We start from the raw sequence: 24,391 nt of genomic DNA on the forward strand, positions 1-24,391 counted from the left end.
ATATACTATATACACATATATACTATGTACACATATATACACATATATACTATGTACACACACATATACACACATATATACACACATATATACTATGTACACATATATACACATATATACTATGTACACACACATATACACACATATATACACACATATATACTATATACACACACATATACACACATATATACACGCATATATACACACATATACTATATACACATATACTATGTACACATATATATACTATGTACACACACATACACACACATATACTATATACACATATACACACACATACACACATATACTATATACACACATATATACACACACTATATACACACATATACACACACATATACACACATATACACACACATATATACTATAAACACACATATACACACATATACACATATATACTATATACACACATATATACTCACATATATACACACATATATACTATATACACATACACACACATATACACACACATATACACACATATACTATGTACACACACATATACACACACATATACTATGTACACACACATACACACACATATACTATATACACATATACACACACATACACACATATATACTATATACACACATATATACACACATACTATATACACACATATATACACACACATATATACTATACTATACACACACATATACTATGTACACACACATATATACACACATATATACTATATACACACATATATACTATATACACACATATACACACATACTATGTACACACACATATATACACACATATATACTATATACACACATATACACACATATATACTAGATACACACATATACACACATATATACTATATACACACATACACACACATATATACACACATATACTATATACACACATATACACACATATACACGCATATATACACACATATATACTATATACACATATACTATGTACACACATATATACACATATATACTATGTACACACACATATACACACACATATACTATGTACACACACACATATACACACACATATACTATATACACATATACACACACATACACACATATATACTATATACACACATATATACACACATACTATATACACACATATATACACACACACATATACTATACACACACATATATACACACATATACACAGACATATATACTATAAACACACATATACACACATACACACATATATACTATATACACACATATATACTCACATATATACACACATATATACTATATACACATACACACATATATACACACATATATACACACATATATACACACATATATACTATATACACACATATATACACACATATATACTATATACATACATATTTACACATACTAACTTATACATTCTCCTCCAGAGAAGCAGTTGTTAAATTTTTTTTTTTTTTGAGACAGAGTTTCGCTCTTGTTACCCAGGCTGGAGTGCAATGGCGCGATCTCGGCTCACTGCAACCTCCGCCTCCTGGGTTCAGGCAATTCTCCTGCCTCAGCCTCCTGAGTAGCTGGGATTACAGGCACGCGCCACCATGCCTGGCTAATTTTTGTATTTTTAGTAGAGATGGGGTTTCACCATGTTGACCAGGATGGTCTCGATCTCTTGACCTCGTGATCCACCCGCCTCGGCCTCCCAAAGTGCTGGGATTACAGGCGTGAGCCACCGCGCCCGGCCAGTTGTTATTTACCGCATCCCACTGGCTGTTCAGGTAAGTATAGAACAACCGTGTAAACACATGTGTCCTGGATTAGGGACTGGCAAACTTTTTCTGTAAAGACACAAACAGTAAATGTTTTAAGTTTTGTTGGCTAAAAAGTTTCTGTTAAAAAAAAAATCAGCTCTAATGTCATAGCTCAATAGCCAGAGACAATATATAAAATGAGCAACCATGGCTGTTTTCAAACAAGACTTTATTTACAGACACTGAAATTTAAACTTCACATCATTTTCACATCAGGAGATATTCTTCTTTTGCTATTTTTTCCCCAACCAGCTAAAAATCGGCGGGCGCAGTGGCTCATGCCTGTAATCCCAGCACTTTGAGAGGCCAAGGTGGGCAGAGCACCTGAGGTCAGGAGTTCGAGAGCAGCCTGGCCAACATGGTGAAACCCTGTCTCTACGAGAAACTCAGAAATTAGCTGTAGTGGCACACAGCTGTAATCCGAGCTATTCAGGAGGCTAAGGCAGGACACTCACTTGAACCTGGGAGGCGGAGGTTGCAGTGAGTTGACATTGTGCCACTGCACTCCAGCGTGGGCGACAGAGCAAGATTCTGAAATAAATAAATAAAAAAAAGGGAAGGGAGGGGACAAGGGGAGGGAGGGAGAGGAAGTGGGGAAAGGAACTTTTTTTTTGAGACAGAGTCTTGTTCTGTCGGCAGGCTGGAGTGCAGCGCAGTGACGTGATCTCGGCTCACTGCAACCTCTGCCTTTTGGGTTCAAGCAATTCCCATCTCAGCCTCTGGAGCAGCTGGGACTACAGGCGCGTGCCACCATGCCCGGCTAATTTTTTGTATTTTTCTTAGTAGAGACGGGGGTAGAGGGGTGGTTTCACCATGTTGGCCAGGATGGTCTGGATCTCCTGACTTTGTGATCCGCCCACCTCAGCCTCCCAAAGTCCTGGGATTACAGGCATAAGCCATTGCACTGGGCAGAAGAAACCATTTTTAGCTCATAGACCAGATCTGGCCCACAGGTTGTAGTACTCCTCACTCTCTTTTAGATCATACCCAAAAAGGTGCAGAGCTGGGACTCAAACCTAGGTAAGACCTGAAATACAAGATCTCAAGCAGAGAAAGCAGGAAGTGCACAGGCAGTTAGGTCGGAATGAGCTTGTGCTCCAAGGATGGAAAGACCCATGTGGCTGAACAGCAATGAGCAAGGGGGAACAAAGCAGGGCATGGAAGCCAAGTTCGGGGGGCTTCATAAGCCTGAATACAAGGTTTCGAATAGTCCAAGTTCAGCTAAGAGCCCTCTGGATGCATTGAGTGGCCTTGATATTTGTATTTTTAGTCTATCTATTTATACCCACATACATACTTTTTCTGTAAAGACCCAAACAGTAAATGCTTTAAGCATTTGTATATGTGTGTGTATGTATATATGAGGGGGGGGTTCCTGCTCTGTCCCTAGGCTGGTGGCAGTGGCACTGTCACAGCTCACTGCAGCCTCAACCTCCTGGGCTCAAGTGGTCCTCCTGCCTCAGCCTCCCGAGTAGCTGGGACCGCAGGCTTGCACCACGACTCCCAGCCAATTTTTTTTTTTTTTTTTTTTTTTTGAGACGGAGTTTCGCTCTTGTTGCCCAGGCTGGAGTGAAATGGCGCGATCTCGGCTCATCGCAACCTCTGCCTCCTGGGTTCAGGCAATTCTCCTGCTTCAGCCTCTGAGTAGCTGGGATTACAGGCACGCGCCACCATGCCCAGCTAATTTTTTGTATTTTTAGTAGAGACGGGGTTTCACCATGTTGACCAGGATGGTCTCGATCTCTTGACCTCGTGATCCACCCGCCTCGGCCTCCCAAGTGCTGGGATTACAGGCGTGAGCCACCGCGCCCGGCCCAATTTTTATATTTTTGTAGAGATGGAGTCTTGCTATGTTGCCCAGGCTGGTTTTGAACTGAGCTCAAGTGATCCTCCCACCTTGGCCTGCCACAGTGTTGGGATTACAGGCATGAGCCATAGTGTCTGGCTGATTTTATTTTTAAAAGGCTCCTCAGCCTGCAGCCATGTGCAGAACAGAGCCTGGAACTTCAAAAGAATGTAGCAAAGCATGGCAGAGAGGCAGCTGTCCTGTCTTCCAGGAGACAGATATGGATGATGTGACTGCTGAGAATGGGTGGACGTGGGCTGTATTTTGGAGGCAAGGCCAAGTCCGAAGGATTTGCTGAGAAATTCATAGCAGGTGAATAGAGAACAACTCCAGGGTGTCCAGTACCCTCCCGTGAGCCTTGTGAGTGAGGCTGATGGTCCCATTTCACAGATGGGGAACAGGAGGCCCCTGGGGTCCAATACCCTCCCGTGAGCCTTGTGAGTGAGGCTGACTGCTGCGGTCCAGCCGCGGCAGAGTCCAAGGGGTCCCTGAGGTGGGCTAGGCGTTGGCGACAGGCAGCAGAAGAACTACACGAACTCGGAGGCTGTGTGAAATCTGCTTCCCTTTATTGCGAGTGAGTGATTTTTTATACTTTTATTTTTGGCTTAGATACAGGTTAAGCAGAAAGCTATTTAGGTCATCAGACTTTTGTGGTTACAGAGTTAGACATTAAGTAGACAAAAATCATTTGTTTTACTGATTTATAGGTATAGAAAGTTCATCAGAGTAATTTGTAGCAAAGATAATTCTGGGAAATAATTTTTTAATTACTGTCTTGTCCTATTTCTATGTTAATGTGTAACTTTTATGATCTCGATTAAAGGGGTATTGAGTGCATGATCTATCAGGTGATAGACACTGATGTCAAGCTGAACTTAGTGTATCCTTGACCACACTTTGTGCTTTTTATTCTGTTCCAAAGTTTTTCTGTCTTGTTTAACTTTTCCATACTGGTCTCCTTCTCCTTGGCAGCACTTCTTAAAGTATTTTTTCTAATTGTTGCAGGATGGATAGTTTCTGTTCTTTAGTGCACAAGCACCAGGGGGGTCCTGATCGTGCTAAGCATTCCATAAAGTTTAATGTGTAATAGGGAACCCGGATACCGTCTTTGTTGATCATTCCTATCCCATTTTCATTATAAGCTCCTGTGTAGGGTAGGGTGGTTCTGGGAACCTAATTACTTTGCTGTTAACATGGCTCCCTTAGGGGGTACCACAATCTTTCATGTCTTTTATAAGCTACCCTTGGTGGTCTTGAACGGTGGGGAGTAGATTTTTGTACTCATGCTTCTTCACTTGTTTTTCCACTCTTAGGATGGGTGAGGGAGTGACTTTTTTCTGTAGAATTTCTGCCTGTTGTAAATTTAACATAAATTGCTTAATGGTATTTCCAGGCTTAAATTCTTTTCCTAGTATATCTAGGATGCTATGACGCATTCTGGACGTTCGGTGGTCGTAAGTGTGTTTGTTGGAGAGGGTTTTTTCAGTGTAACATTAGCTAAATGATTAATTTTCTGATTAGCAAGAAAGTAAATTAAGCAAACAATTCCCAGGAATTCTCCCACATACCCAAGAAAATTAATCCCCATGCCTCATCCTTTTCCCAGAAGCTTTCCTTGAAGCCCTCTTCTCCACATCTGGACCTTGTCACGCAATATGGTTGGAAAAGGACGCGGCAGCTGACGGTCCCATTTCACAGATGGGGAACAGGAGGCCCCTGGGGTCCAAAACCCTCCTATGAGCCTTGTGGGTGAGGCTGATGGTCCCATTTCACAGATGGGGAACAGGAGGTCCCTGGGGCCCAATACCCTCCTATGAGCCTTGTGAGTGAGGCTGATGGTCCCATTTCACAGATGAGGAAACTGGAGGCCCCTGGGGTCCAATACCCTCCTATGAGCCTTGTGAGTGAGGCTGATGGTCCCATTTCACAGATGGGGAACAGGAGGCCCCTGGGGTCCAATACCCTCCTATGAGCCTTGTGAGTGAGGCTGATGGTCCCATTTCACAGATGAGGAAACTGGAGGCCCCTGGGGTCCAATACCCTCCTATGAGCCTTGTGAGTGAGGCTGATGGTCCCATTTCACAGATGAGGAAACTGGAGGCCCCTGGGGTCCAATACCCTCCTATGAGCCTTGTGAGTGAGGCTGATGGTCCCATTTCACAGATGGGGAACAGGAGGCCCCTGGGGCCCAATACCTTCCTATGAGCCTTGTGAGTGAGGCTGATGGTCCCATTTCACAGATGAGGAAACTGGAGGCCCCTGGGGTCCAATACCTTCCCATGAGCTTGTGAAGTTGATTCTCGTGGCTTCGAGGGTCGAGTCCCTCGCGCCGGGTCCCCCCCGCCAGCACCTGGGTCTCAGGGCTGCGCCCCCTCCTCGCACCTGACCACAAACCCCGTCCCCACCGATGAGCTGATCCTCCCCAATCCCAAGCACCCCGCGCCCTCCCGCCACTTCACCGGTGGCCTCAGGAAAGCGTTTGCTGAAGGTACCGGCTCCTGAGGCGAGGAAGCTGAGGCAGGAGGTAACTCACCCTGCCGCCCGCGCGTGTGGGAAGCCCCTGCAGCCCCGGGGATTTATCTGGAGGAAGGCCTCGGCTGCGGCACCCTGAACTGCTGACCGTCCCACAGAGGGGATCCTCGGAAAACGAGGGGGAAAACTAGGGCGTCAAGACCCGTCTCACGCCGCACCGCCTTCCTAAAGCTGAGCCGCCGCCGTCGCCGCGCCGGCCACGCGAGCGCTGCCATTGCGCATGCGCCCTGCCGGGCCCCTCCCCCTCCCCCTCAGTCGGCGGGAAGAGGTGGAATCGGCTCGTGCGCAGGCGCTTATTGGGAGCGCGGCTCGGCAGGGCAGGGGATCTTGGAGCTCGCCTCCGCGCGGCGCTCAGCGCGCAGGCGCGAGCTGGCAGTTTCATACGGCGTTGGCTTGTTAAGTGCGCACGCGCGGGAATATCTGGCAGAAAGCAGGCGAGCCTGGGCCGGCGCGGGGCCTTGTGGGAGGGCTTAAGGAAGTAAAATGGCGGACCTGGCCAACGAAGGTAGGGGAGGCGCCGTCGGGGACCGGCTGGAGGCCGGAGAACGGGCGGCGGGAGGACCAGGGGCCACAAGTCCGTGTGGAGAGCACCGCTAAGTGCGAGGGTCCCGTCAGGTCCGGGCTTGCGTCCTGGCGGGCCCCGCAGCCGCCCCGCATTGCGTTCCCTCAGGCCGGACTCTTCGGCCCGGCCCATCACTCCCGGCAGCCCCGGCCCCTGCTGTCGTCTGGCTAGAGGAGCCGGGAGGTCGCTGGGGTCGCGGCCCTAAGGCGTCTCTGCGACGCAGCCAGGCTTGGGGCCGAAGGGGGCGGGAGGCGCGGCCCCAGTGCCTCGCCACGGATGTAAATACACCTTGGGGCCTGGTCGTGGCCCGGAGCGCGCCACGCTCCCTCCCCGCCCCCTCGTCCTCGGCCGTCCCGCATCTCCCCTTCCCCGGCCTGGCTGCCCATCTCCTAAGCCCGTGAGGCCCTCGTCTTCCGCGGGCCAGCCCCACGCCGCAGACGGAGGAAGCCCAGGCGGTTTTCACCCCGTCCCTGCCCCGAACTCGGCCTCCACTTCCCGCCAGTTCCCCCCGGATCCTTCGGGGCGCCTCGTCTCCCCCTCATTTAGGGCCCACCGCAGTATCTGGGCCGCCGAAAGCCCTGGCTGCCTTTTGGCCCTTTTTGCTGCACTTCCAGACAGAGACCGACCGTGCGATTCCCTCCTCTGTGGAGCGCTGACAGCCCGCCTGAGTGTTTTTGACGAGGTTACGCTTCCAGATCCCCCAGAGAAGGCACCGTAAGACTGATGTCTGCTTCCATCCACAGTCGTGTTGCCATCGCTGTAGCTTCAGGACTTCTGAGGGCTATTTTTAGCTTCCCCCTTTTGTAGTTTGCACAAATGCAGGCAAGCTCTCTACCTTTCTGGCCCTGATTCCCCCATCCGGTGCTCCCTGTGACTGAAGGGTTTTCCATACCGAATTGCACTAATGAATGAATGATGATAGGAAGTGCTCGGTCTCGTGGAGCATCTGGGGTAGTACCAGTTATGGTGCAAAGTCTTGACATACTGTTTTCCCTGGTATGAGGTATAGATACTTCTAGCCCCATTCACTTGGTGAGGAAACTGAGTTAGAATAGTTAAGTCGCTTATCCAAGGCATGTCACACAGCTGGGAAGGAGCAGGACTGTGAACCAAGGTGGTCTGGCTTCAGATGCCAGACCACGGGTGCTCAGTCCCTGCATATTCCGATTCTGTGTGGTGTTGGGGGCAGACCCTGTGCATCTGTACAGGTAGCAGCACAGGTGGTCTCCCTGATAATCTTGGCCATTTTATGCTACATCTCTCTTTGTGTTTTTGAGACGGAGTCTTGCTTTGTCGCCCAGGCTGGAGTGCAGTGGCGCAATCTCGGCTCACTGCAACCTCCACCTCCCGGATTCAAGCTGTTCTTCTCCTGCCTCAGCCTCTCGAGTACTTGGGATTACCACAGCCAGCGCACCACCACACCCAGCTAATTTTTGTATTTTTAGTAGAGACGGGGTTTTACCATGTTGACCAGATTGGTCTCGATCTCCTGACCTCGTGATCCTCCCACCTTGGCCTTCCAAAGTGCTGGGATTACAGGCTACCCAGCGTGGCCACTGCGCCCAGCTGCTATCTTTTTTTAAGATAAAGGAGCCCGTGGAGGGTTGTAGCATTCCAACTCATGAGATCCAGTTACACAGGGACTGGATAGATGGGAATCAGTAGGACGTATTTTATGTATTTACATCCTGAGCCCATATAGTTTCTTGAACTCAGGACTCATGTCCATCATCATCTTTTAACATCTCCATTTGAATGTGTCATAGGCACATCTTAGAGCGTTTCCAAAACAAAATCCTTATCTCCCCATCACACCTGCCCAGCCCACAGTATTTCTCCCATTGTAGTTAGGCAGGTCCATTCTTTGAATTCCTCAGGCCCCAAACCTTGAAGTCACCCCAGGTTTCCCTCTTTCTCATACTCCACAGCAAATCCTGTCTTTTCTACCTTAAAATTATGTCCAAAGGGTGACCATTTCTCTCCACCAACACTGTCAATGCTTGGGCCCCCCTTTCCCTCCACCCTTGCCCGTCTGAAAACTTCTCAACCCATAGTGATCCCCAATACCTCTCTGTCCTTCTCTCTCGCCATTCTCTGCTTGATTTAAAATTGTTTCCAAAGGGTGACCACTTCTCCCTACCAACACTGCCAATGCTTGGGCTCCCCATTCCCTTTACCCCTACCCATCTGAAAATTTCTTAACCCGTAGTGGCCCCCGATACCTCCCTGTCCTCCTCTCTCACCATTCTCTGACTCGCTCTGTCCTAACTACTCTGGCTTTTCGGTTTTCTTGAAATGTTCCATACACTCCCCACTTTTAGCCTATTCTCCTGCTGATTCCTCTAATTGAAACAGTTTTCCCCCAATACCCCCATGGCTCACTTCTGGTTTTTACTCAAATGTTACTTTATTAATGAGAGCTCTGGTCACCTATTTCAAATTATATCCATGTTCTCTATTCCGTTCACCCAGCTTGATTTTCCTGCAGAGCTCTAACAATCTGGCATGCTCGATGTTACTTGCATGTTTGCCCCATGTAAGATCCATTAGGTCAGGGATTTTTATGTCATGATCACTGATTGATCCCTTGCAACTAGGACGGTGCCTGGCCCAGAGTAGGTATCCAAGAAATATTGGTTGAATGAATGAATTTACCAGTGAGGACCCTGTTGTGAGCAATACATTTGAGCACAAAGGGGAAAATATGGGTTGCCCTTTTCCAGGGGATACTGTTTTCCAGCATATGTTGTACCTGTGAGCTGTTGCTTGTAAATGGCATAGTTGAATTGGTAAGGGCCAAAGAGAGAAATGGAATGTTTTGAACTTCACTTTTTTCCCTTGTAAATGTTACATTCACCTAGCACGTTGCCTCTGACACTAGTTCTGGGATAGCTGTCCTCAGGAAATCAAACCTTAGTGGAATTTGTGCCTCAGCTATCCCTGCCATCCTTTAATCGGTCATTGTGTGTTTCTTGAACACTCCATTTCTGGTTTTGGCTTGTACAGCCTGCAAGGATGTTTAATGTCTTATTCACTGTGTGAAGTGGGACCTCCTTGCCTGTGCCTTTTGAAGCTTTAGGGACCGCCCCATGGTCATGTGTTTGCTCTTGCTGTTTAAGCTCCAGTCAGATGCCCCTTTGGCTTCTACCCTGTCAGACTGAGATCCTAAGTTGCTCCCCCTCACACCAAGTCCCTCCTCCACCCATTTGCTGTCTCTCTTCTCTGAGCCCATCCCACCTCTGTGTCAGGCTGAGTGGTGGCTGTCCACCCCAGCTGGGCATCAGTATCACCTAGGGAAATTTCCTAAAACCACAGATACTCAGTCCCCACGCCCTGCAGATTCCGATTCTCTGTAATGTTGGGTGGGTCCTGGGCCTCTGTACAGGTAGCAACACAGGTGATTCTCATGCGCAGCCAGGGTTGAGACCTGCTGGTTTGAGTAGGAGAGGGTAGGTGTCTCTGTTTTTGTACAAGGAAATGTTTTCAGTTGTGTAAAGCATCTTGTTGGCCTTTGTCACCATGGTGATCGCCTCGTGGATGGTGACAGCAACTCTCACAGCCCTTCCTTGGTAGTCCTGTGGTCTATGACTTTTACAGTCCACCTGAGTGCTTTTCCCCGGAGAGTGTGTGTGCGTGTTTCACCCTTGTGTCCAGGGGTAAGTCTCCCCCGCTTGGCATTTCACCATGGATGTCTCCCAGACACGTTACTCATCCTGTCTCTGGAGTTATTCTGCATTGTAGGCTGATATCAGGATTTGAAGGCAGAGTTTTGTTCCTGGCAGAGGTAAAGAAGACTGGGAAGAGGGTGAGCAAAGCACATTTGAACTCCAGAAATCTTGGATTCTAGATCCTGACATGAAACGCCCTGTTGGCCTGTGGACATGTGGGTGGAAACCCGGGAGACGGTGTGAAGCAGGGCTCTCACCTTTGTTTGGCGCAGTTGACATTTTGATCGTTCTCTGTTGCGGGGAGGGGGGCTGTCCTGTGCATTATAGGATGTTTAGCAGCACAGTGGCATCCTTGAAGGTAGTCACCAGATGCCGGTAGCGCATACCTTCCCCTCATCCCTGGGGTCATCATGACAAAAAAAAAAATGTCTCCTGACATAGCCCTGGGGAGTGAGGGTGGGGGGTTGCAGAATCACCCCCAGGTGACAGACTCACTGGTATTAATGGTGGGGACACAGGCTTCAGTCCTCATCAAGTACAGTGTGTGTGTGTGTGTGTGTGTGTGTGTGTGTGTGTGTGTGTGTTTTGAGACGGAGTCTTACTCTGTTGCCAGGCTGGAGTGCAGTGGCGCAGTCTTGGCTCACTGCAACCTCCGCCTCCTGGGTTCAGGCGATTCTCCTGCCTCAGCCTCCCCAGTAGCTGGGACTGCAGGTGTTCACCAACACACCTGGCTAATTTTCGAATTTTTAGTAGAGATGGGGTTTCACCATGTTTGCCAGGGTGGTCTCAATCTCTTGACCTCATGATCCGCCTGCCTCCGCCTCCCAGAGTGCTGGGATTACAGGTGTGAGCCACCGTGTCCGGCCCTGAATTTGTGTTTAACTCTGCTGTCCACTCTCTGAGTAATCTGGGGCAAATTTCTTAACCTCTTTGAGCCCCAGTGTCCACACCAATGAAATGGGAATAATGATAACCATACCTACCTCGCAGTTGCTGTGAGCACTGGAGGAGTTAATACACATCCATTATTTAGCACCAGTCTTCACTCATAGTAAACACTCAGATCTCTGTTTCTACTACAGTGCACTTTGTTCCAGACACATTCAGCTTAAGGGCTCAGCAAAGAGTCTCCATTGTGTGGGTGAACTTGCCCCGTTCAGAGTTGGCCCTGGGCTGAGCCCCTGGTACGAGAGCAGCAGGGCCTGGGCTATGGGTCCGCCTAAGTTCTGTCCTGCCTGTCACTTAGTGATCCCAGCCTCAGCACTACAGACATCTGGGGTCAAGTAATAGTAATTCTCTGTCGTGGGCTGCTGCCCTGTGCACTGTAGGATCCAGGATTTTAATCAGGATCCCTGGCCTCTGCCCCACCAGATGCTAATAGCACACCCCCTCCTCACACCCACCAGTCGTGACAACTGAAATGTCTCCGGATATTGCCGGTGTCCCCTGGAGGGGGCAGAATTGCTTCCAGTTGAGAACCACTGATTTAAAAGCCTGACCAGGTAAGAGTTGAGAGATTTCAAGGATAGTTTGGCATTTCTCAGTTTGCACCATGTTAACTTAATACCTAGCCCCTGAGAGGATGAGATGCAATTGATTTTTTTGGTTTGGTAGAACTGAAATAATTGGAACCTTATATCAGCTTTTGGAAAATTCTCATGAATTTATGATAAAAACTAACTCTGGGATTTTTCCTGAGAGCAGAATGTGTGCTTTCACCTCAGCTGTGCCTCCTGTATCTGTAGCAGAAGGGGCCTGATGGTACCTGAGGGGTGTCCAGGCTGCAAAATCTTTATACACTTTGAAGAGACTTTGCATTTTGCCCAGAATCCTTTGTATGGACAGAAAAGCCCTCACTGGGCTTCTGCAAAATGTTTCAAACAAATCTTCAGCCTGTCTCGCCATTTACCAGAAAATGGGATTTTCCCGGCACCCTCGTGCATTCACTGGGTATTAGGGTCAGTCTGAGTCTGATGTGTGCACCTTCTCTGAGATGGTTGGAGTGAGTAGAGGCTACAGGAAGGGGGTGAACTTCGAATGGCATTTGGAGGAGGCACAGTGTCTGGGGGGAGAAGGGGGGTTGAATAATGGCCTCCTGAGTGAGTTCAGACAGCAAATAGGCCTGGGTGTAGTGGGAGATGGAGGGCCATTTGGGGAAAGGTGAGATGCAGTTGGGGAATCCGAGAAGAGAGTGCCATTCATGGAAACTTACCAGAGAACCGCAAGAGCTGCAGAGATGACTGGTGTTGGCTTGGCTGGGCATTGGTAGCTCTCCATGGTACTTTGAAGCAATCATGAGGCAGCTGGGCTTGCTTCTTTACCTATTCAGGGTCTAGAGGTGGTGTTTTCTTTGTTCTAAGGGGTCTTGGTGGAGTGGTGTTCTGTTTGACTCTGCCCGACACAGTAGAGAATAACACGGCCTGAGACCTCAGGGTAAAGCTTCCCACCACCACCTTCCGCATGGCCACAGTTTGCTTCCTTCCTCAGTAGTCTTGGCACTTGGAACTGCTACACAGCACTGGCTGTGGATCTCAGCCCTGGATGGGCTTCTCACTTGTTTAAGGAGGTTGTCGGGATAAAACTACTGCCTGAGCCGCACCATTGGAGATGGTTCCAGGAGTTTCAGGGTGTCTGTGGTTTTAAAGAGCCTCACAGATGTTTAACAACATGAAGCCAGAGTCGAAACAGGCAGAAGTTGCAAGCTTGCTTGAAGGGCAAGCAGACATATTTAATTTGGTCCATTTAGGTTTTTGTTTGTAATGAGGAGCCAACACTTAAAATTCTGAGATTTCAAAGGGGGAAAAAGTCGTATTTCTGATGTCTCTCAAAAAAACAGCAACCACCCTTGGCCTGCGTTCTTGCACAGCAGTGGTTTGTCAGCGCTAAGGAATGGCTGCCGCCTGTGGATAGATTAAATTGGATATTGTGGTCTCCACCATGTTGCTTGGGGCCTAGCCCACTTCCTTCTCATCCAGTGCCTGTGACGTTGGTTGGTATTTGCGTTTCAACCCTGTTATGCACCCTCCTAGACTCTGCATTCTCTTCCCTTAGAGTACTCCTTAGCATAAAGCACTTCACGGTCTGTAATTAATTTAGAATTTAGTGTCCTTGGAATGCTAGAACTCAAGAGATAGCACATGGCAGTGGTTCTCAAAGATGGTCCGGGGCCCCTGCCATCCCCAAGACCTTTTCAAGGGGACTGCAAGTTCAGTCTATCAAGCCAGTCGTTAAAGAGTTGTGTCAAAGTGTAAAATAATGCTACTCTTCTCACTGATTTTTTTTGTTTCTTTTTGAAATACTTATTTTTCATAACAATGTGTCATTTAGATAAACCTTTCTGGAGTTTATTATGATCTTAAATAAATATTTTGAAATTTTCTTGGGTTTCATTTCTAATGCTGTATCAATAGTAGCTACATCCCACATTTACAAAAGCTCTTGAGGATGTTGAGTCATTGACAGGCGTGGAAAGGAGTCCCGAGACTAGCAAGTTTGAGAACCACTGGCGTGTGCTAGCAGAGCCTCAATGTCCAGTGAGGGTTTCTCCGCTGCCTGGCCAACACTGAGTTCTAAACCGGGGCCGACCAGCACATTCCTGTTGGCAACTTGTGGCACGGTGGGAAGCCCCTGGATCGGCTGTCCTTGGTTTGTGTCTTGCCTCCTGCCCCAGAACCTGGGGCAAGTTGTCTGACCCTAGCTCCTGCATCTGTAAAATGGGAACGATGATAAGCAAGTCTGAGGATTGTGGTGTGAGAGAGAATATACTTCTGGTAATTGACCCACTGGAATGTGGAGGTACATGTTGGTTACTGCTAGTGTGATTCTCCTAAGTGGATGCCTGAGTAGAGAGAAAGCACCCTGTTGAGTTATACCAGGGTTTTTCCACCTCAGTATTCTTGACATCGGGGCTGGTGGTGGCCATCTTGTGCATTGTAGGATGTTGGGCAGCCCCTCTAGCCTCTACTCATGTGGAGCCAATAGCACCCAGTCATCCCACCGATCCACTCCCAGTCATGACAAGATAAAAGGTCTGCAGACACTGTCCCGTGTCTCCTTAGTGGCAGAATTGCCCCCAGTTGAGAACCATTGGGTTATAAGATTTCATTGACACCCAAGAGACTTTGTGCTCCATAGTTATCTAACCTACTGAGGTCCTAGGATCCTGTACATATTTAAAGCCACAGTCTGAGTGAGGAGGGAGAGAGGCGGTGAATTCCAGAAGCCGGGGGGTCACCCTGGTTTGTGCTGTCTAATCTATTGGGGATTTATTTTGGTGTATAATGTGAGTTAGAGATCCAACTCGATTTTTTTGCCCAAGATTAATGCAGGGTTCCTTACCCTGGACATTTGGGCTGGTAGGGCATTGGGTGGTAGGGCACTGTTCTGAGCCTTGGAGGATGTTGGTCAGTATCCCTGGTCTCCATCTGCTAGATTCCTGTAACGGTTTCCTCCCCACCCCCACAAACATGACAGCTGCAATGCCTCCAGACTTTGACCAGTGTCCCCAGGGAATGAAGTTACTCCTGAGTGAGAACCACTGGTTCTAGGATCAGAGGAGCCTACCCATGAATAAATTAATTACCAGCTAGAGCTTAAGGCTCCTCCTCCCAACCTTCTTTTCCATTCTGCCTTTTGGCGCCTAAGTAGGCCTCACGGACTTCATATCCCTGTTAAGGAAGAGCAGTCTTTTCCTTGACCTTTAACACTGTCTCCCATCCAGGGTGAGGACCTGACACAATGTCAGGGCTGGGAAGAACCTTCAGGGATGCCCCTAGTCCTGGCTGCACCATTTCACAGGGGCTGAAGCCCAAGGCCATGGAAGCAGGTAGGGTTGGGTAGGCCGGTGTGCCTGTCTGCAGCCATGGAGTCTCGGAGTTTGTGCTTGTCCTTCTCGGTGAGTCAGTAAACTCGTGATAATGGCACTCAGTCTCCCCTGAAAACTGACCCTCGTAGGACACTGCATTTCACTGTCGCTGTTTACAGTGTTGAGAGAAAAGGAGGAAATTCTAGAGACAGTAGTAGTTACTCCATGCACATGTTTAGAAGGCAGGCCTTGCCTTTTGCAGTAAGTTTAAAATGGCTTTGCTAAATTAAACTCCCCCAGGTTTGCCACAGAGAATTTTGGGAACTTGTTTACCCAGAATTAATTCCCGCGTTGCATCTGTGAGAGCAGAGCGTGAGTGGAGAAAATGGTCCTTGAGAGCCTGCCTCTCTCCAGAGGAGAGGGTGAGAAAACAGGTAGTTACCCTCTGCTCAGAGGAGAGAGGATGTTTTGCGGCATTGATGGTGATGGCTGCTGGGTCCTGAGAGTCCAGGGCCTGGGTCCCAGCCTTTACACTGGATAAATCCAGATTCCTCAGCATGGCCTCCAAGGCTAAACGTCCTGTGGGCTCTACCCAGCCCTTGCCGCCCGCCTCCCCTTCCACGTGGGCCTCCAGGCTCTTCCCTTTCCTTAGGACCTTTGACTTCGGGTTCGCTCTGCCCAGGATCCCCTGTCTTCACCTGGCTCATCCCTACTCACCCTTCATGTGTGCGATTCAGCGAGGCCCTCCCCATTCACTCACTCACTCCCACCTTCCTGTGGTATTTTCTCTACAGCACCCAGCCCCAGAATTCTCCAGTTGTCTCTGCACACAGCCGGTACTTGTTCGTTCTCTCTTTTCCCGGTAGGGAGCTGCGGCCTTGTCTGCCATTTCTTTCCTGTCTCCAATTCCAGGCTCGGCGCCTAGCACAAGTCTGTGCTTGGTAGATCCTGCTGGTGAGAGCGAGGCTGGCCAGCTCTGCCTTCCTTCAGATCCCGCCTGTTTCCTGCAACCTCAGAAGGGCTCAGGCATTTCGAGCACCTGAATGGTTGCCTTGAGTGTCCCAGGCATCCAGGCAGCTCTTGGATCCAACCATTCTACCCCTTAAAAGGGGTCAGACTCTGACGCATTTATCATTGCCGGGGGCTGGCAGCTGTCCTTGAATTCAAGGCCCATGCTTTAGGTGGCATCAGTGTGTTTGCTTTGCAATCTTCAGAGTGTAATCATGCTACCAGTGCCAACGTGGAATCATCCTGTGTGCCAGCCACTTCCCCAGACACGGCAGGTGCATAATTTCATTTCATCCTGTCCAAAACTGCCTGGGGTGAAATACCAGCCCTGTTATGCAAATGAAGATATTGTGCTGGGAGGTACTTTGACTTGCATGGGATCCCAACACAAGTGGCCAGGGCAGGTTTGAATGCACGCAAAGACCAGAGGCCATGCTCTCCAGTATCATCAGTTTTGCTCTGCTGCCTCAGCATCAATTCTGTAGTTTTTGAATTTCCTTCCTGTAACTTCAGTGTAGAGAGGGGATTTCCGTTGTCTCTACTGGTACTTCCCCCTTCTTTAGCCGCTTGCATGTAACCTCAGCTGTGTTGGTGTCACACCACCTAGTGGTGGAAAAGAAAAGTGCCGTTAAATCTGGATCCTCGATTTCTCTGTACAGCTTTTTCTTTCTTTTTTGGGGGGGTGGGTGGTTGGGGAGACATAGTCTCACTCTCGATCAGGCTGGAGTGCAGTGGTGTGATCTCAGCTCACTGCAGCCTCTGCCTCCCGGGTTCAGTGATGCTTGTGTCTCAGCCTCCTGAGTAGCTGGAATTGCAGGCATGTGCTGCCAGGCCCAGCTAATTTTGTATTTTTGATAGAGACAAGGTTTCACCATGTTGCCCAGGCTAGTCTCAAACTCCTGGCCTCGAGTGATCCGCATACCTCCGCCTCCCAACGTGCTGGGATTATAGGTGTGAGCTGCCATGCCCAGCTGTCCATATAATTGTAGGCAGAGTTCCTGACTTCGTATGACTTTATGGGATTTCTGTTCAGAAGTGCAAGTTCTGCCCCCAGGGGCTTACGGTCTGGGTGGGGCAGGAGTAGAGGCATAGAAGGGTTTGGCTGCAGGACTGATAAAGGTGGCTTGGCCCTCATGGGGGTGGAGTGGGATGTGAGGATGTCATGGGGATATAGCTGTGATAAATGAGACTAGATATGTAAAGTACCTACCTCGAGTCCAGTAAAGGCCTTGTAACAAATGCCTGTTGCTCCTGCATGGTTGTTGGAAGTGTAAGTATCTGGTGGTGAGATTAGAGTGGTGGTGTTCAGTAGTTGAAGGTAATGGCAAGATGTTGGGCATTCCAGAAAGAAGTACATAAAATATAAGCTATCATCAGCTCCAAAAGGCGTATCCTCATAATCTCCATGAGACCAGTTGAAAGTTATAGAGATATATTCACGCATTGAGAAAAGAATTGAGTCATCCAGGCTCCCACCGCCCTCTGCTAGCTGGGCTGGAGAACCCGGAGCATACTCTACACGGAGATCCGCAGAGCCATCGCCTAGCAACTGCATGTTTGAGATCAGTTCCATTCCTCACCAAAGAATCAGTCGGAGGACAGAGCTGACACATCCGTGACAGACTTACCTTCATGCCGTAGCACAGAACTGTTTATAATAATTTCTGAAAAAATAAATGATTTGAAGGGTTTCGATTGTGTCATCAGATTACAGGGGTTGCTACATTTTAATAGACTGTTATTTGTGTTGGCGAGATGCTTTCCATATTTTTTTCGTAGGTAAGAAGATTAAGACATATCAGCCTAGGATTAAAGCTAATTTTACACAAGTACCTTGCTGACAGTTTGGTCAGGAGTTCTAAGTAGCTTTCCAGATGAGGGCAGTTTCTTGGCAGGTGTTGGAGTCATCAGTCAGGAGGGGAATAAACAGAAAAAGCAAAGATATTCCAGATTCTATCCTGTATGTGTTTTCCCGGGTCTTCATAGTTTGTTCTATTTAGTTTTAGTGGGAGATCCTCCATGACAGGCTGGAGGCAGCCATGGCCCGGTGGGGAAGCAAAGCTTATTGCAAGGCAGGGCTGCCCTTGGTTCTCTGTAAAGTATTCTCTCCGCAGCAGTGAGGAAAGAAAGTTTATATGGAAGAGGAGAGAGTACGTTGCTCTCAGCTTGGATTCTGAATATGTTACGCAAAGCATTCAGGGTGAAACGTGACAGACGAAGACAGAGTGCGGCTTGTTTCCCTACTTAGTGTGTGCCTTGGAATGTGTGTTTGATTCTTGTCTTGACAGCCTTAAAGGATTTCAGTCTCATCAGGGATCTGCCATTGAGATAATCACACAGGGTATTGGCCAAGGCAGGCGGTCACATGAGCTGCGGGAAGCCTTGTACCGACCCCGGAACTCATGACTAGCCCCCTAGTTTGGTTCCTGCTCTTCCATAGGTGCTTATCCAAAATAGAGCTGACTGCTACTTTATTCCTGCTGACATTTCTCAAAAGGAAAGAGAGTATGTGTTGTAGCTCTGAGGCCTGCCTACACAGAAAAGGTGAGAGGAAGCAAACTGGAGTCCCAGGTAGCTCCTCCCGCCTGCACTTGTATTACTTGGCCAGCAGCATAGCGTAGCGTGGCGCTCAGGAGCATGGGCCCAGGCTTCAGAGTCAGCCCACTTGTCCTGGAGACCTGGGCCCACGTTGGACAAGTTGCTTGACCTGATTATCCGTTTCCTTTCCTGTGAAAAGATGTTGGTGTAAAGCCACCTCCTAAGGTGATTGTGAAGATTCAGTGACACGATGCAGATAAAACCTAACACATAAAGAAGTGCTGGAAGAACGCTGGCCACATGTATGAAACCCTCCCGCATCTGGGAAACCACATTCGTGGATGCCATTGTTGTGCGTATCATGGCAGAAGCTAGGAGAAGTCTAAGAGGTAGAACAGGATTATACCACCCTTGTTCACCTGGAGGGTTGGGAAACTCACTCTTCTTCCCTGGGCCACCACTGGGTTCAGTCCAGCTCATTGCTTTCTCCTTTCCTTGCTTGCAGAGGCTGCAGAGACCCCACTCGTTTCATTCAGTCTGGGAAGCCCCTGTCACCCACCCTGTCCCAAGGGGCTCTACAGCACCCTCTCCCCTCCTTGCTGCCTCTGAAATAGACACAAAGTAGTCATTTTGTTGTCAAGGTTTTGCCACCAGTTAGTCCCTCGGCAGAAAAGATACAGGTAAAACCTTTGAGTCCTGGTCCCTAGAGGCTGCTTGTAGAGGTGCTACCAGGGAGCCGGATATTTAACTCGCTCACCTGTGGGGCTGTTGAAAACCGTCTTCCTCCATCCATCCTCCTTACTCACTCTTTGAAGAGGTAGTATCTGGGCCCTCTCCCTAGACAAAGATGCTATCCACCAAATTGCAGAGGTGACTTCAAGGTTCAGGATGAGGGTTTTATGGACTTTGCATACACACTCCCAAGCCATATGGGTCCCATGTTGGTCATTTCTGCTTTAGAGGAAAGGCTCACCTCCTCAAGCCCCCCCACATCCTCAGAGACCTATGGCCCCCTGCAAGAATAGTTCCTCTAGGGTCAGGAGGAAGCCTGTATCTCTCCAGGGGAAGAGACCACTTTCCATCAGGACCCCCGCCTTCATTGCAGCCATCTTTGACTCTTCAAAAAAGCTGTCGTAGGCACTGCTTCAATTTGATTGGAGTTTCCCTCTCAGGAGCTTCTACACTGGCCCATACAGGTGTAAATGTGCAGACCTCAGACCCCAGGGAAGGGTGGAGGTGCCCCCTTCTTAGCTCCTCTTGCCCCAGCTGGTCCGTTTTCCAGTCTGTCCCCAAGATATGTCCCAAGCACTAGCACAGTGCCAGGCCCGCTCCATGTGCCACCCTGACCTGGTTCCTCTAGCACTCCTCCCTCTGCTGTCGTGTGCTTCCCTGTTCCTGGTCCCATGGCCAAATGCTGTTTGTCCTGTCTAGACAGCCCCTCTCCCAGCAGCCTTCCCTGATTCACTCCCTTCCACAGCCTCGCTGGGTCGGAAGCCCCAACTCTATGTTCCCAGGGCTTCCTGTGCCTCCCCGGTGTCATAATGTTCAGATAAGGTGTGATGGGCGCGCCAGGCAGAGACGTGTCTCCCTGTGTCACTGCCATGTCTTCAGAGGCTGACACGGTGCTTGGTGCACAGTGGGTGCTGGGATGTGTGGAATTGCTGAGCGAATATTAGGATTGAATCTGGTCATCCTCTGTACAGCTGGGGGAGTAGTTCCCAGGCTCAACTGGGTGGGACACAGCACCCTGACAGCCATAGCCACACGAGGATGACTGGGTGGAGGTTGGGGGGCAGGGCCAAGGGGTTCCCAACATAAGTTAGAGGTTTGGAAGAACAGAGATGGCCAAGCTTCCCGTGCTGGGGCTGGCTTGCTTCTTAGCCTGTCTGTGCTCATTGCTGGAGCTGCAAAGACCAGAACAATGACACCAGCCCTGTTTTGGGGATCCCAGCTGGTCTGTCCCATTTTGCATCTGAGCCTCACAAGTGGGTTGAGGGTAGCAGGAGGTGGGAGGGAGAGCCAGCACTGTGGGCATGGATGCCAGCCAGGGCTCATTCCTTTCAGTTTCTGGACAGGCCATCTCCCCTTGCCATTTTCCTGGACTCTCCCTAGCTCGGGTCTGTGATCGTCATACAGGATCACTGTTGTTGGGCTCAGGCTGGGTGCCTTCTGGCCATGTGAACTGAGGAGGGTCTCAAGGAGGATGCTGGATGGGAGGAGGGTTTTGAAGTCAGCAGTAGCCATGTAGGATTTGGTGCGCAGCGCCCTGGAAAGCCATGGTGAGGCCAGAAAGGAAGTGTGTGGTGGGCCGGAGCACCTCACACGTTGTTTGAGGTGACTTGTGTCCAAGGAGGAGAGGCTCTGAGTCTCCCCCACTTCACACATCAGCATTGTCCACAGTGATCCATGACAGGACCACTCAGGCCTCATCATGGGTGTCCCTGGAAATGGTGGGGACTCCCTGGTCAAATAACTTTTGGAAGCATCTGCTCAAATTAGTTTCTTTTCTTTCTCTCTTATTTTGAGACAGGGTCTCACTCTGTCACCCATGCTGGAGTGCAGTGGCATGATCATGGCTCACTGCAGCCTCCAACTCCTTGGTTCAAGCAGTCCTCCCACCTCGGCCTCCCAAGTAGCTGGGACTACCGGAGTGCACCACTATGCCTGGCTAATTTGTTTATTTTTTGTAAAGATAGGGTCTCACTATTTTGCCCAGTCAGGTCTCCAACTCCTGGGCTCAAGTGATCCTGCCGCATCAGCCTCCACAGTGCTGGGACTACAAACATGAGCCACCGTGCCTGTCCTTCTGTTGGTTTTCTGATCTCTTGATATACTGATGTGTGAAGTCAGTCTCCCAACAGACTGCTTTTTACAAGCTAGGCTTCAACAGGGAGCATTTTATAGGACAAAAAAACAACAAACAAAACCCAACCGCTTGGTTGACAGTTTCTGGGTCAAATAGTCTGCATTTGATTCATATTTTAGTATTTTAGGTCTTCATGATGGGTCTCTAGAAATCTCCAGTGGTGATTTTCCTTTGACCTGTGAAAGAAAAGCTGGGCTGGGAATTGAAGCAGGTTGTAGAAGCCTCCCTACTTCCAGTCGCCTGTCTGTTCTCCAAACTTGAGTTGGAGGTAGCTGAATGCACTCTGCTTCCTCGCTGATATAGCCAGAATCAGCCTGGTGATGGGGAATGGTTACAAACAGCAATCCGTGCCTCCGGCAGTTGAGGGGGCGGTCCTGCCTGGAATGGGGCTTGTGTGTTGTCCGTTTGCAGTAGCTGTGCTGGTTTGCAGTTGATCGACCTTTGGTCTGAGTAGAATTACAGCAGGAGTAACTGACGCTCTGTGTTTTGGGTGGACATGTGACTGAAGCTCATTTCTACATGTTAGTGCAGTGGCTGGGTCAGTCATGAACGCCAGACCTGCCATCAGCAGGGGTCCCGATGGGCCAGGATGAGCCATGTTCATCTCCTGTTGCTGTATCGTCTTGGTTCTGTTCCTCTAGAGAACCCTGACCATTCCTCCCTGGGTCCTAATCCTTGTGGCATGTGATGTTTCATTCACTCCCTAACTGCCCGTTGAGCGCCTGTTAGGTGTGAGGCTCTGTGTTTGGCACTGTGAATACAAAGGTGAACGGAACAGATGAGGCCCCACTTTATAGAACTTATATCCTAGGGGTAGATGCTGTCCCCACACAAATAAACCCCTCTGGGAGCGCCAGGGCTCCACAGTGCCTGGTCACCAAGTGCAAACACGCCCATCCCTTTCAATCAGATGCTTTCCCCTGGAGTGTCTGCCCTCAGCTTCCTGTTCTTCACTCTTCCGGTGGCGCCCTGCACAGAATGAGGGCTCAGTAAATATTTGTGAGTGCACAGCAGCTGGTGTTGTGTAGATGAACAAGAGAGAGAGGGCTGAGTTCACACACTCATTGCAGGGTGTTTATGTGGTGTGCGCTGGGTGATAGGCTGGGGACAGCTGTTTTGGCTGCTGTGGCCATGATCTCTGCATGCCCCGTGGCAGGATATAAGGCCTGCTCGGGAGGGAGTGCAGGAGGGCGGGCACACCTCTCACACTGGGAGCTCCCTGAAGGAGACGGTGTCCGTGCAGGAGTAAGCCCTGGCCATGGAAAAGAAGGTGAACCACGGGCTCTTGGTAGCGGGACTAAACCAAGCAGAAGTCCAGGAGTGCACCCTAAGTATGGAACGTGCAGAGACAGCAGGCTTTTCAGTGCCACCGTGGTGGGAGGTGGAGGGTGAGTAGCCGGGTGTGGCCAGTCTCAAGGAGCTCAGCCTCTAGTCTGTGGGAGATACTGCAGTTTTAAGTGTACATTTCATGGCTGTGTTTCTGGCTGCTCTGTGGAGGCCAGATCTAGGGAGTGAGAGTAGAGGCAGAGAAGGAAAGGAGGGCTGAATGGTGGCAGAGGTGGGTACAGGAACAGGAGATGGGTGGCTCCTTTCAGAGGTTGACCCCCCCGTACCCTTCCATGGCCTCCTTCTGCCTCCAGCTGGGTCACATGTCCAGGCACAGGGCAGGGTTGTTTTTCCATCAGAGGGTCCCTCTCCTGGCCCATGCCCCCCAGTCCTGCTGTGTGTCCAGAAGGCTCCAGGCAGGACCTAGGCACCTCGGCCAGCCCAGGCCTCCCGTAGCTGCCCAAATAGCTTCAGTCCCTTCGGTGCGCCTGCAGATCCGCCAACACACTTCTCATCAGCATCACGCACTCCTCTCCCGTCCAAATGATTCTCAATCCCTTCTAGCCCGTCCTTACTAGCCTGGCATCAGGTGTCTTCACGTCACATTTTCTCTAGTGTCCCCCTCCCCTCTCCCTTCATGAAGTGTCTGTTGAATCTGTGTGCAAGTACTGTTCTCAGGCCACAAGGTGCTCAGGGGAACAAAGCAGTCTCTGATCTCATGGAGTTTGTATCTTAAAGGGTTAGACTGACCATAAACCCATCAGTGTGGAGTGGATGAGGCGGTGACACTTGATATGAAGAGAAAGCATCTTAGCTTCACTTCCAGGTCTATCCAGGGTCTCTTCCATAGATGCCGAGTGCAGCATGTGCGTAATTAGGTCTGCAGTGGCTGAACCGCCCCTCTCTGAGGCTGGAGTCTGTTATTGACAAGAGGCCGAAATCTAGCTCAAACTGGCTTCAGCAAAAGTCAGCACTGATTGGCTTCACTGAAAAGTCTGGGGCAGAGTTAGTTTTGGGCCAAGCTCAACTCAAGGCCAAACACAAGGCCAGGATTTAGTCTACCCCCTCCAGCTCTGACTCTGCTTCCCTCTGGTTGACTCTGGTCCAAGGCCCCTCAGTGACATGCAATTGCTGGCAGCCTCAGAGTCATTTAGCAGCCCCAGGAGCTCCAACGAAAGGCCTGGCCTTGTTCATGTGCCATGTGTTCACCAAGGCGTGTGGGACTCTCCTTGTCAGGCCTGGAGCTGGGGCTGAGGTTGGCCCCATCTGAACCGGGGAAGGGGAACAAGAAGCGGGTAGCTCCCTAAAGAAAATGGGGTTGGAGAGGGCCGAGTTGACTTAAACCCTGACTCCTTCCTGTACATCTTGTCACCTGGCAGCTGACAGGGAGGCAAATGCAGAGGTCAGGGCTGGGCTTGTGGGTACAGGGGCAGCACCGGA

At 49.6% G+C, this 24,391-nt stretch overlaps 1 protein-coding gene across 15 annotated transcripts in view; it reads left to right on the plus strand.

The window, feature by feature from the left end:
• The first annotated feature begins 6,583 nt into the window (after window positions 1-6,583).
• The window catches only part of RANBP3 (RAN binding protein 3), a 60,792-nt gene continuing 42,984 nt past the window's right edge, over window positions 6,584-24,391 (plus strand). For 4 of the 15 annotated variants that reach the window (XM_012436063.2, XM_012436064.2, XM_012436069.2 and 1 more), the window contains exon 1: window positions 6,585-6,684. In XM_012436063.2, coding sequence (XP_012291486.2) covers window positions 6,663-6,684 — 22 coding nt within the window. In that variant the 5' untranslated portion in view covers window positions 6,585-6,662. Of the gene's footprint in view, window positions 6,685-20,958; window positions 23,014-24,391 lie in introns of those variants that run through there. The other 11 variants (XM_012436058.3, XM_012436059.3, XM_012436060.3 and 8 more) reach the window with 8 other exon arrangements.

This window comes from Aotus nancymaae, unplaced genomic scaffold, assembly GCF_030222135.1.
Source record: "Aotus nancymaae isolate 86718 unplaced genomic scaffold, 86718_ANA_hifiasm-v0.15.2.pri h1tg000028l, whole genome shotgun sequence".
Taxonomy (NCBI): domain Eukaryota; kingdom Metazoa; phylum Chordata; class Mammalia; order Primates; family Aotidae; genus Aotus; species Aotus nancymaae.